This window comes from Lepisma saccharinum, chromosome 1 (genome assembly GCF_977018435.1).
Source record: "Lepisma saccharinum chromosome 1, izLepSacc3.1, whole genome shotgun sequence".
In the NCBI taxonomy this organism is placed as follows: Eukaryota; Metazoa; Arthropoda; class Insecta; order Zygentoma; family Lepismatidae; genus Lepisma; species Lepisma saccharinum.
In genome coordinates this window covers 168,785,765-168,798,162 of record NC_139229.1, presented here as the reverse complement: position 1 = coordinate 168,798,162, position 12,398 = coordinate 168,785,765, and the positions used below count along the sequence as shown (strand labels likewise).

The 12,398-nt window shown below is 38.5% G+C and overlaps 1 protein-coding gene across 1 annotated transcript in view; it reads left to right on the top strand.

Moving 5' to 3' along the window:
- The window catches only part of LOC145987038 (far upstream element-binding protein 2-like), a 30,932-nt gene extending 22,137 nt beyond the window's left edge, over nucleotides 1-8,795 (top strand). The window contains exons 9-10 of the mRNA XM_083121500.1: nucleotides 6,958-7,011; nucleotides 8,690-8,795. Of these exons, the coding sequence (XP_082977626.1) occupies nucleotides 6,958-7,011; nucleotides 8,690-8,795 (160 nt within the window). The remainder of the gene's footprint in view (nucleotides 1-6,957; nucleotides 7,012-8,689) is intronic.
- The last annotated feature ends 3,603 nt before the right edge of the window (nucleotides 8,796-12,398 follow it).

Below are 12,398 nucleotides of genomic sequence, written 5' to 3'. Positions count from 1 at the left end.
ATGTCCCATAAATTTACTAAGACAAAAGGTTCTTCTGTCAAATTTTGAATTGATTGTTGTTCCTCATAAAATTTCAGCATTAATTATATGTATTGCTCAGTTTTACTAACTCAACATACTTCAGCAAGAGACATGAAACCAAATTTGTATGTGCATACTCCCTATTGAATCTGACAAACCCTTTACTCTACTCAAATAGCAAGCAGAACAGTTTCATAAATTATTTGAATAAATTAATATACATGTTAGTTAAGGGTATTAGCAAGTGTAGTAAATAAATAATATAAAATGTGTATAACAGATCTCATTGTTTAAGTTCCCGAGTGCAACCTATGTACACTAAAACAAGATGATATAAAGGCTCCCACAGGTAAAATAAAATGCTTTGCAAAGTCCAGTATCAGTTTATCCGTAGGATCTTAAATATTGATGTCCTGGAAATATTACACTGCAATATGGAACATGGTGATATTTATATGTCTGTGTGGCATTGTGACATTTGACTTTATTCTTTCATTTATTCTTGAAAATAGATATATTCTGTGAATTTCTTGTTATACAAAATTGTATGTCATTTTGTGGACAGGGAAGAAATTCATACCTGCTCATAGACAAGTTCTTTTCACATCACGATGCTTACAGAACAATTGAGGTAGTGGCGAAATGATGTAAACTGATTACTATTTTGTTTGAAATATGAATATTGAAGGTATGTTTCTGTTGGAATAGTTACTTAGCCCTTTAACCAGGAATTTTATTATACAATATTTGTGAACTGTTTTCTGCACTGTTTCTGTGGTAGTGGTGCGAGGGGTGAACTATTTGCAGATATGTACATAGGTTTTTCCATTATGTTCTAATAAGAACAGTAAAGGTTGCGGGGGTCGGGATTATGTGAACTATATATTAATTCATAATTATTCGTTCTTACACATGGGGGTACATCATGTAATCTGATCATGATGCTGAAACAAGATTAAATATTCTCAGATGGAAACAAACAAAAAGGGTTTAGAATTACACTTATATGTTGGAAATATTTCTGTAATTTTCTAGGAATGAATAACCTGAATTTAAAGAAAGAAAAAAGGTTAATAGTTTGTTTTTTTCTGTAAAATGCACAAGCTTTTGCAGAAAAGTTCACATGAGCTGACAAAAAACATGCTAATTGACAAATGAGTCCATGATAATGTTGGTATGAACCTTTTTGAAACTGTTTACTTCTATTTAAAACTTAATAATTTTGATATTACTTGCTCCTTGAAAAAACAAAAGAAACTGTTTGGAATGCACAGCTTAAACTTTGACGTGACATCACTCTGAAATTCAAAGCCTGGTCAGTGCATCAAGCTTCCACTGGGGATCAAGCTTGGGACTGCCTGAAATTATCATGTCTTAAATAGCTGTCATAGATAAACGTAACAATTGGTCACAAGTGAAAGGGAACTGGAATTTTTTTATTCAGAATTTTTTTGTCAGCTAGTATGAGCCACGGTAGCTCAATTGGTAGAGCTTCTTGACTACCAGCGGGAGACCTGGGTGTGAATCCCGTGACAGGTGATCTGGACCAGAATTTCCAAGTAATTCTGTTTCTGCACAGCTTCTGAGGCCCACCCAGCTTTGTAGAAATGTGTTCCTTGGGGGTTAAAGGTGGCTGGGCATTATGCTTGAATCATCCGAATTCATGGCTAAGATCAAGATAGATGTGGAAGAATCATAGGGGTGTTCCCTCCCATGTCTTCATGGCATGTATGCATATACCTTTAAAATAATTAAATATTAACTTTCTTTTGGGATGTAAATTGCTCATTCAGTTTCAAGCAACTTTTTTTTTTGCATGTTTGCAGGGTGCCAATGAAAGAAATTAATTTATGTACCTGGAGGTTCCTTATATGGGTGTTCATTAGTTTACGTTATATAATAAGCGTGATATATTAGGATGTATTTATGTATTTTTACTTAAAAGAAAAATATTGCTTACAGAGATTCCCTTGTAGGTAATCATGGGTCTCTGTGGAAACACATTGCACAGTGAAACTGTAGGTTGTTCGTAATGAGTATAACATACTTAGGAGCTCACACTTAGAGGAGAGATTATCATCTACACTATCAAAACTAGGAGGACAGAGTGGAGTGATTCAGCGAGTGCAGTGCATAGTCAGGACACACGTTAGCACCTACACATTGTAGTGGTTTTAACCTTTTGCAGCCCAAAGCGTTTTTCACATGTAAGCCTCTATATTGCCAGAGTCGATTTTGAGTAAAATGCAGAGTTTCAATTAAATGAGTGTAGATCGGAGGCTAATTGCCCTAGAGAGATGAGTGATATACCGTTGTATGCGGAATGAACAAGAGATTCATACTATATGAATTTTTTGCAAATTCGGCATATATGTGGTGGGGGGAGGGGGCTAACTCTCAAAATTCCAAAATTTCGGGGAAAAAAAATTGGTTCCCCCACCCTCCCCCCCAAGAAAAAAAGTACATGACAGTGTCGACATGCACATGGAAATGATCGCTGACATGTAAGGAACACAAAAATATTTGCATTATCATCATATGACCAATGTAACTTGAGTTGTACCCCAAAAGGAATGGTCGGCATGCCACTGATTCAAGCTTCAAAATGTAGCGGTACTTTGAAATGACCATAGCTCAGAAACTAAATGCCCTAGAGATATGAAAGATATACCGTTGTACGCAGAATGAATCACAGATTTAGTCGATGTATAATTTATGCACATTCGGCGTATATATGGAGGGGGAAAGGGGGGATATCCCCTGAAAATACTGTTGTTTTTCTTTTAAAAAAATGGGGTCCCCCCCCCCCCCCCGAAAAAAGGGATATGAAAAGTTCAAAATTAACATAGAAATTATCGCTGGCATGTAAGAAACAGAAAATATTTGCATCCTTGTCGTATGACCAATGTAACTTGTTGTATCCCCAAAAGGAATGGTCGGCATGCCACTGATTCAAGCTTCAAAATGCAGCGGTACCTTGAAATGACTATAGCTCAGAAACTAAATGCCCTAGAGATATGAAAGATATACCGTTGTACGCAGAATGAATCGCAGATTCAGACGATATATAATTTATGCACATTCGGCGTACATATGGAGGGGGAAAGGGGGGAAATCCCCTAAAAAATACTTTTCTTAATAAAAAAAATTGTTTCCCCCGCCCCCCTTGCCCCGAAAAAAATGTCAATGCACAAAATGCAAAATTTATGCAAATTTGATGTGTATATATGGAGGGGGAAGGGAGGAAACCCCAAAAAATTATTTTAAAAAATTCACTTCACCTAAAAAAATGTCCTCTCACTTGGGCACAAAACGACACCTACGCACAACATTCACGGACAAAAAGCTAGAACGTAGTGAAAAATGAACGCCAATTCTTGCAGCTGCTTGACATTCTATTTTTAGACCATGCTTGGTGACCTTTGTTCAACATTGTGGAACACTTGTGCTCAAAAAAACAAAGGTTTCCTTCAGTGCGCTTCGAATTCCCATTCTCACAAAGCAGATTCAACAACCAGTTTTCCCCCTGCTTCCGCCCTCACGGAAAACTTTCATTTTGACATCGGATACTTATAAACAAGCTTCCTTCGAATGCACTTAGCAGGAGGACGTGAAAAGCATTGCTTTAGAACAACAAAGCTGGTCTTCCTTTTGTCGGAAAAATTTGAGGTTGAAAAGAGCTGCAAAAGAGAAGTACCTTTTCCCCTCCATTTTCATGAAGACAAAAAAAATGCAAAAAACCATTTCTGTTAAATACATGTGTTAGGAACAATATAAAAAAATAAAATCAAAATTCTAGCCAAAAGTAGAAAAGTTATAACGTAAAAGCTACGACCTTGACACAGCGTCTCAATCGAGATGCTTGGTTCTGTGAGGGTTACTTTTGGGTATCTCGTTTGAGACACTTGGGCAGCAAAAGGTTAAGCCACCGGGTTAAGCATGGAATTTATATAACATTTTGGAGATTGAAGATATATTTTATGACGTTATTCCTGGGTTTCTTCAATTGTGTACCATTATTGGGGTCATCCTGAAAAGTTTGGTAGCTGGTTTCCACACCAAGAAATGCCCTGTCAAGAGGTTGGTCTTTTTGTTCTTCTTGCCCCCCATAACTCAAGTTAATGCTTCTATGTTACTTTGTGCTTGCTGACACTGTTGTATGCCTTAATTGTAGAGTATATTCATTTCTTTTGCACATTAGGTTCATATTTTATTAAATATATATATATTTATGCTTGAGATTTTAATGACTATTCATGTAGCATATACCCTGTTCTGTCTTATTTTTTTTTTAATATGGTGTTTTCCTCATGTCCTAGGTTATTTTCATTAATTTCTTTTGCCTTCTCATTAGACGTAGAAACTGAATCTCCTGGGGTCTGTTCAAAGAAATTGGGAGATTCTGCATGCTGGTATACTTTGCCATTTTCTATATTGTTCTGTGCATTTCTAAATGGAACTTGTATATGGGTTTCATGGTGTGATTTCTTTCCTGTGACATTTTTTCATAATCCATGCTGGCTTCTGCTTATGTCTCACTATACATAATTCACCGAACCTACATGTCGATGTGTGCCTTGTGTATATAGATAACACTAGTGCAATTGACTGTAGATGCCTGGGCCTTTTTTCTCAGCAACCAGACACTCCATCCAGGGCAACTCACGTAACAGCTGCTAAACGATGACTTCACGTTGGTAGCGAGAGCAACTGTTATTAGCCCTAAACGACCAGGGGTCATTGATGGCTGGCATTTGTAGGAATCTATTTAAGCGGAGATCAAACTGCATCGATAGTTCCCATCTTAGTGGAATCTTCCGTTGGTATCGCAAAAAATAAGCATCATGCGGGTGAGTCCTATCCAGTGTGAATTTTTCTGTGCTAATGTGATATGAGGAGCACCAGAAATATGTAGGCTTTTCCATATTTGTTTGTATATACATATGTGTATATATTTATACTTTTATCTTGCTCACCCAATAGAGGATGTATAGTGATCATGTAAGAAGGAATTTCAAGCTGATTTACAGTAATGTAAATTTAATGAATAGTAATGCAGTAATACACTTTTGAGTCTGACCACTAATTTGGCATGAATTCTATATACATTCATGGATTTGTTTATTTTGGAAGCTTAGGGGAAGTAACCTGTTATTTTTCGAATGTTTAAAGTTCTAGTTCTTTTAACTAATGCGTTCTTACATTCACGTATTTATAATAATGAGATAACGTCACATGCATATTCAGATATGAAGCAGTGTGGCTGGAAAAAGGGGCACTCCTTGTACGAAATAAATTACAGGAAAACATTAGTAAATAAGTTCTTATTTTTCTGTCATGAAGAAAGAAGTAATAAATTAAGGATAAAGCCATCAAATAAATATGTATGCAATGAAGGGGGGAAACCTGAAACTTGGAAGTTTGTGCTCAATGTCCAGCATCTGTATATAATTTCATTTTGTTTTTTTGTCGTTGTTTTGGTTCAATTTTCTGCATGTGTTAAATTTGTACATCGTGCGAAATTGAAGGAAGACGTGGTTCCTTTTTAAATTTTTAATTGCCGCTGTTTAATGTCAAATTTAAATTTCACCAGCTGTTGTATGTAAATACAAAGTGTTTTGAAGCCATTCTGGTAAGTCACATATTTACTGACTTGCATGGGAGCGTGAATAATTTATATATTATACATATGCAACCTGAGAACATATTCCATTATTACTGAAGGACTACATTAATTAGTACTAATCCACAATCAAGTTCCCTATTATAGTTCATGTATGGCATTCTACCACTTAAATTTTAGATATTAAGGAAAAATGATGTAAATTGTTTGCATTTCTTGTATTCAGTTGTTGCAACTTTTTCTCTAGTGCTAGTGTTGAAAGTTGCAAAACTAAGAATCCTAGCTTTGAATGCCAAGTGAATCATTATTCATCCATAACTCAGTTACCCCAACCACACTCTCAGCTTAGAAAGATGTAATATTTTGCATCCGTGTGTGTCCCAAATATCAGCACAGAAATGAAAGTGGATAAACCTTTTGTAAAACATGCTTTTAATGCATTAAACTTCTCTTGTAAACATGAGATCATCCATTATGTATGTGGAATTTGTGAAAGTAAATTGGAAACATGGAAAAGAAATGTTTGATGCTTCTGTGGTACCAATATGTCAACAACATAGTTTTTCGTAAGCCCAAACTTACATCTGCAGCGTGACAAAGAATACATTGAACAAAATATGAAATTCATTGCCATTTCCTGGACTACATGTCACCTTTTACAGAGTAATTTGAATGATTGTTTAGTGGAAGATTATTTGCAGTACATTAATTAATGCACATGTACTAGATTTTATACTTGAATTAGTAACAAGTAGTCTAATATATCAATATCTACGTATCCAACTTTAAGAAATAATAATTGCGCTTGTTTTATAACACCCTTTTTTCTACAGTACTTCATCTTTAAAGACTGATATTTGTAAGCTTACATGTTTCATTAGAAAGATGTGTGTATATATGTACATGTGTAAGTTTCTGATGGGATGTTTATGGTGCCTGTATTCCAAGTGTAACATGAGGTCTGTCTTATATTTGGAGTTTTGCAATTGCTTGTGTTCTGTTGTGGTTCTTGCTGTGCCCTTATTTACTAGCTAGGTGGGTATCTTGGAAATGGAAAGCAATACAACTTCCTGTTGCCAAAATATCAACTGATCCTGTTGTTCACAGGGCAACAAACAAGATGGCTACCTAATCTGTATTAGGATGGCCTCTTGGTGAGTATAGAATGAGGTAAGTGTGAGTACCTTGTTTGAAATGTTATGCTCAAATGTATCTCCCTGTATATAAAATGCTCATTCTTCTTATTTCAGGATATCCCACCTTTTACTTGCAATTGAATATGCATAAATGCTGTGTTTTTATGTTCTTTTCAGATATTTCCCCACGGTTGATCCCAGATCCTCCATCATATGTGATTCTGCATTATGGCATGTGCCCCCAAACAGAATGTATTGTTTGCAAGTTGATGTTCCCATTTGTTAGATTAAGATGTAATGCCACTGATCATTTCAAGGGAACAGTGATACTAGTACTAGTGTATCGGCAGATATGAAGGCATACCTAATCTATATTGTGCTTGTGTAAATTAAGAATTTTGTCATTGAACTGTGACGATGCATTTTTGCCAGCAGTGGTTATTTTCTTTGTTCACGAATTGTCTGTTCTTGCACTTCATAGGGAGGTCTGTACTACACTTTTAGAGCATTCGAAGGCAGTGATGTCTTGGCTCTGTGCATATAATTTTTTTTTCCTTCTATTGAACAATTGTATAGAAATATAACCTTAGTACAAAACAAAAGAATGCAACCCAAGGGGAAGAAACTATGATTGGGGTGGTCGGGTTGGGGAATCTTATCTTGATAGCCCTTGAAAGGCACTGGGATATATATGTGTGTGTATATATTCTTGTTTTTTTTGGAAGGTCATTTCGCTGTTATCTTACAGAGAAAATCCATGACTGGCACCAATTTTTATAGCCTTAGCATAAACTATTTACCTAGATAAAATAGAATGCCTCTTTAATTTTTCATCTGTGTGTTTTGGTTAGAGATTTCTGTTTTGTTGTATGTTTAATATTACTTGTGCTGACAGTAGTTTTGAGATGTTTTATAATGTGTTTTCGACATAAACATTCCTTTGATATACCATTTAGCATAATTCTGTGCATTGAAGTTTTTCATAAAGTGATTATTTATATTTATTTCAAAGTTGGTTGTTTTACTGTTCTGATCCTCATATTTCCAGTTCATAAAAAACAGCCAGCTCCAAACTAGAGAGGAACAACCCATTTTCTGATTCAATATTTGATGAACAAAATTTTTTTCTGCTTTGTTCTGTCTCTCTTTCTCTCTCCAATTTTTAAATGTTTTGTAGTGATTTGACTGATACATGTTTATTATCCTGTTTGCATCATGTTCGTGTTATTAAATACTGATATGCAATTGTTTCTTTAAATATATGTATAATGAATCTTCACTAGACTAACTTAATGCTCTAGCAATGTTTCCATTGCATGCCATGTGCTACGCGTTAAATCAATCCGTATGCCAAAAAACAGTTTCTCCTAGTTTTATTTTTTCAGGCATCTATCGAAGGGGGAGAGCGACTAGTTGTGGAGGCGACTGGTACAGGGCAAAATTTCATGTTCTTTTTTATATTTGCAATGTTCTTTTTTAATATAAAAATATCCTTGTGTGCATATATCGATTTTCGCATTTGCAAATGTTTTGATGCAGAGAATTAATACAACCCCATTACTACTTCAGTGACTTGTTTTGTTTTATTTAAATTGTCATAGAATGATTTAAATTTCTATTGCAACATGTTTGTTTCAGCAGAAACTGCATTTAAAATGGATTGCCAGTCATGGTTCGTTTCTCACTCGATACAGTGAAGATTGGATACCTCTTTGGCTCTTACAAATTTTTCATTGTTCTGTTACGTTAGTAATTTTTCTTAACAGGTGAGTTGTTTAGTTTTTTGCCTAAAAATTAGCCTTCTTTTTTTGTCCTACTTGTATTCTTGCTATGTCATACCTTATTGCATATGTCAAGGGCTGTTACGTTTGAATATTGGATGTGTTTGTGCTGCTGAATGTCATTCCAGGGCGAAAAGTTACAAAATAGGGGAGGGACGTGGGCCCAGAATGCAAGAAGAGGAACACCAGGAAGGTGGCAGCAGCGGAGAATTGGGTCATGTAAGGATACTTTGAGGAGACGGTCTCTTTGACGTGTCGTCCACAGATGTTCATGTATCTAATCTCAGCGCCCACCACCTCAGTGGCCTGAGTTGAGTGCATCCGTAATACAGAAAAAAAGAAAGAAAAAACTAGTGTTGTGCAGTAATCACTACATTCCAAAAAACCCTACCAGGATGGTGAAAAGTGACACTAATCAGGCAAAGGAGACAAGGGTGGGGGGGTAGGGAATGGGCTGAAACGTGATTATTCACACAGACAATGTAAGGACATATTTTACTGTAAACATTATAACCAACCAAAGGTTGGGTATACATCCCCAATACATACAGGCAGCACTCCACTCCAACCAAAGTACAAGGCCAATTCAATTCAGGTAAAATTAATAGGAATAGACATTCCCAGATATGTAAAGATTAACAGAAATTAGGCCTAATTAGTAAAAGTATGATAAAACATCAAAATATTAAGTAAATAATAAGCCCCAGACCAAAATTCATTGGTTATCAAAGAAACAACCTTTTGTTGATAGGAGAATTCAGAGAGCACATGTTACTTTTCATGCAAATTTTTTATTAATACAGATATTTTCAGGATAATATTTGTGCAAGCACAAAATAACTTGCTTTCCCTGAAAATAACTCCAAGTCACAATTATATGTGCAAACAAACCACAAAAACATCAAAAAATCGATGTTTTTGGACAAAAGACAATCGGTCTCACAGCACCAGAGCCATCTGGTGAGAGTCAGTGGAACTAGCCCTGACTAGACTGCCACCTATTGGGCTTCTCAAGGTACTTGATGAAGGCAAGTAACCCAAGGTGCTGTGGACCAATCAGATGGCCTCATGGGCGTGGCTACCAGACAATGAGTCTGTGATAGCTTTTAACATGAGAGGAAGCCATCTTGATTTCACTTCTTGCTAACAGTTGGTACAGTTAACATCGCTCCAAGTTTTGGGCCAGAGTAGGCCAGTGGAGAGAGGACAATGGAGTCACCAGTGTGTGAAATATCCAATAAGGGCTTAGGAATAGTCCTGTAGTGTATAATATGAACGAATTACAGCACTGGAAGTGTCTTAAAGTGCATGGAACCAATATCCATGAAAATTCTGAAATTCTCAAAAGCACATGGTGAGGACAATGAGCCTCCAGGAAGCCATGATGCTTTGTATCCAAAGACATCCATAATTAATCGGCACATCCTTTGTGATATAGCTCCCTGAAACCGTTCATTTGCAAGACAATACCCATATGTCTTAAGATACCGCTATATTTTTCGTGTAAATTCACAGAAAATCTCCCCATTTATAGTTGGAGTGACAAGTGCAACAAGGCCCATGTGTGGTAAGGTGAATGCAGAATATGTAAGTACAGTGTTTTTATTACCCATTTTGTTGGTTCCAATTGTAAAAACAATCTTATAAGTTTGTGCAGTGCTTGTGTATAGTTAAAATGTATTAGTACCCCGAATATTAAATGTGTCTTTCCAACATCTTGATTTATCAATTCATATTTGGGCGGGTAAGTCCGGGAAGCGTACCTCTCGCTCCGGAATAACTAGGCTGAAAGTCCCTATGATACACCAGCAATCATTCCTCGGAATGGATGCTGGTCTACTGGGGACATCCTCCATGTTAATGGTCACTGGAGGACAGCGTAGAGCTGCACGGGGATGGGTGCGTCCAGGTTGCACAGCAGAGTAGTTTCATAGGTTCAATCAAGCCCAAAGTGGGTGAGTAGGTTAGGTTAACCTATCCTATTGTTCGGCAACGTAACCTGGAGGCACGTATCCCTGGACCAGCCGCGTAGACAAAGCCATTCAACTCCCGGATCCATCGTCTGTCTTTATGTCTTTGTCTTTTGTCTCTTGCGCGGATCGCAAGATTATGAGACTCAATACCGGCACTCCCCAAATATGAATACCAGATCAAGGTCGCTGGAACGGCCAGCAGGTCGTGGGTTCCCACCCAACGGTAGTGCAAGTACCAGTAGTAACCCCCAACTTGACCTCATTGTGGCAATGCTCCAGGAGCAAGCGAAAGTCTCTGAAAATGTTAGTCAGAAACTTGAGGCACAGGGTCAGAAACTTGAGGCGAAACTTGAAGCGCAGGGCCAGAAACTTGATGCGCAGGGTCAGAAAATTGATGCTCAGGGTAGGGAATTTGCCAAGGCATCGGCTGAAGTAAATAAGAAACTTGAAGCCGTAAGGACGGAATTCCAGGCCAGACTGGACTCCATCCACAAGGCCACCACGAAGACCTCAGAATTGTTAACTAAACAAGTAGCGACCAACACCAATAGAATTAACCAAATAGAGATCCAATGTAATGATCTAGAGTTAAGATTAGGTAGGGATTTTACACTTGTGTCAGGCCAAATTTCGGAACTGAGGGAACTCGTTAGCGAAGTGCAAGGCGGTGACAATCAGACCACCACAGCTCAGATTCTAGGGAGGTTAGATGCCCTAGAAAACATATGCAGAGAGCTCACTTGCAGTGACCACATGGTCACGATCGAGAACAGGGTTCTCGAGCAAGTGAGGAAGGAAATGCCGAACTGTCAGGCGGAAGGCCGCAGCTCGCATGTATGCATTTCCGAGGGCCAAGTCACTGAGCAGTGCACCTCCTCACAACAAAGGGTTGGTGAGGAGCAGCTGCCAGCAGAACAAAGGTCTGACGATGCAAGCCTGATGAGGATTCTTGCTTGCCTGGAAGGGATGGAGAGACGAAATTACTCAGTCCGCCCTTCCACTTACGTCAGCCACCATGCCCGTCTCACCTGCACGGAATGTGTCAGTCTACCATGCCTTGCACAAAACCAAACGAAGACCTAAGGGTTACGAAAGCTCTGACCAGAGTAGTGGCTATGTGTCTCCCCCTAACAAGTACCACCCACTTGGTAACTCCCCGGAATCCAATTCCGAAAGCTCAGATGCCGAAGTCCGCAGCCAGAGGAAGAGGAAGAATCGGAGGAGGAACAAGAGCAAACCTAGGGTTAGGTTTGCTGATCTCAAACAGCTCCCAACCTTTAACGGGCAGGGGAACAGGCTGGCCTCAGATTTTGTGCAGGAGTTTGAGAGAGATCTCACTCTCCTGGAGGTAGATTTGGCGGATGCCCTCCAAATAATCTCGTTCTGTCTACGGGACGAGGCAGGGCAGTGGTACGAGAGGAACGAACGAAAGTTCAAGTCCTACTCGGATTTTAAAAGACAGTTCCTCTCATATTTCCAAGGGGATGGGTGGAGAGCTTCTTCCCTTGCGAAGGCTCTCAACGAAAGGTACAACCCATCCCAGCACAGATCAGTGCACAAGTATTTCTGGCGCCAAGTCAAAATGATTAGGCTTGCGTTGCCAGAAATCGCCGACAACCAGGTTTTCACCCACGTTGTGCAACAGCTGCCGCGCAGCTTGAAGGACCAGTTAATCCTGGCTCCCTTCGTCTCTCTTCAGGAGGTGGCCAACTCCATACTTCGGTATGAGAGTGTGCAAGTGCCACAATATCCTGAGAGGGAAGTTGCAAGGCCAGCACGACCCAATTACGGGAAAACTACGACTCGCATTAACCGGACCTATGTGAGTCGTGGTCAGGGTGAAGCGAGCGGTTCATCCAAAAAG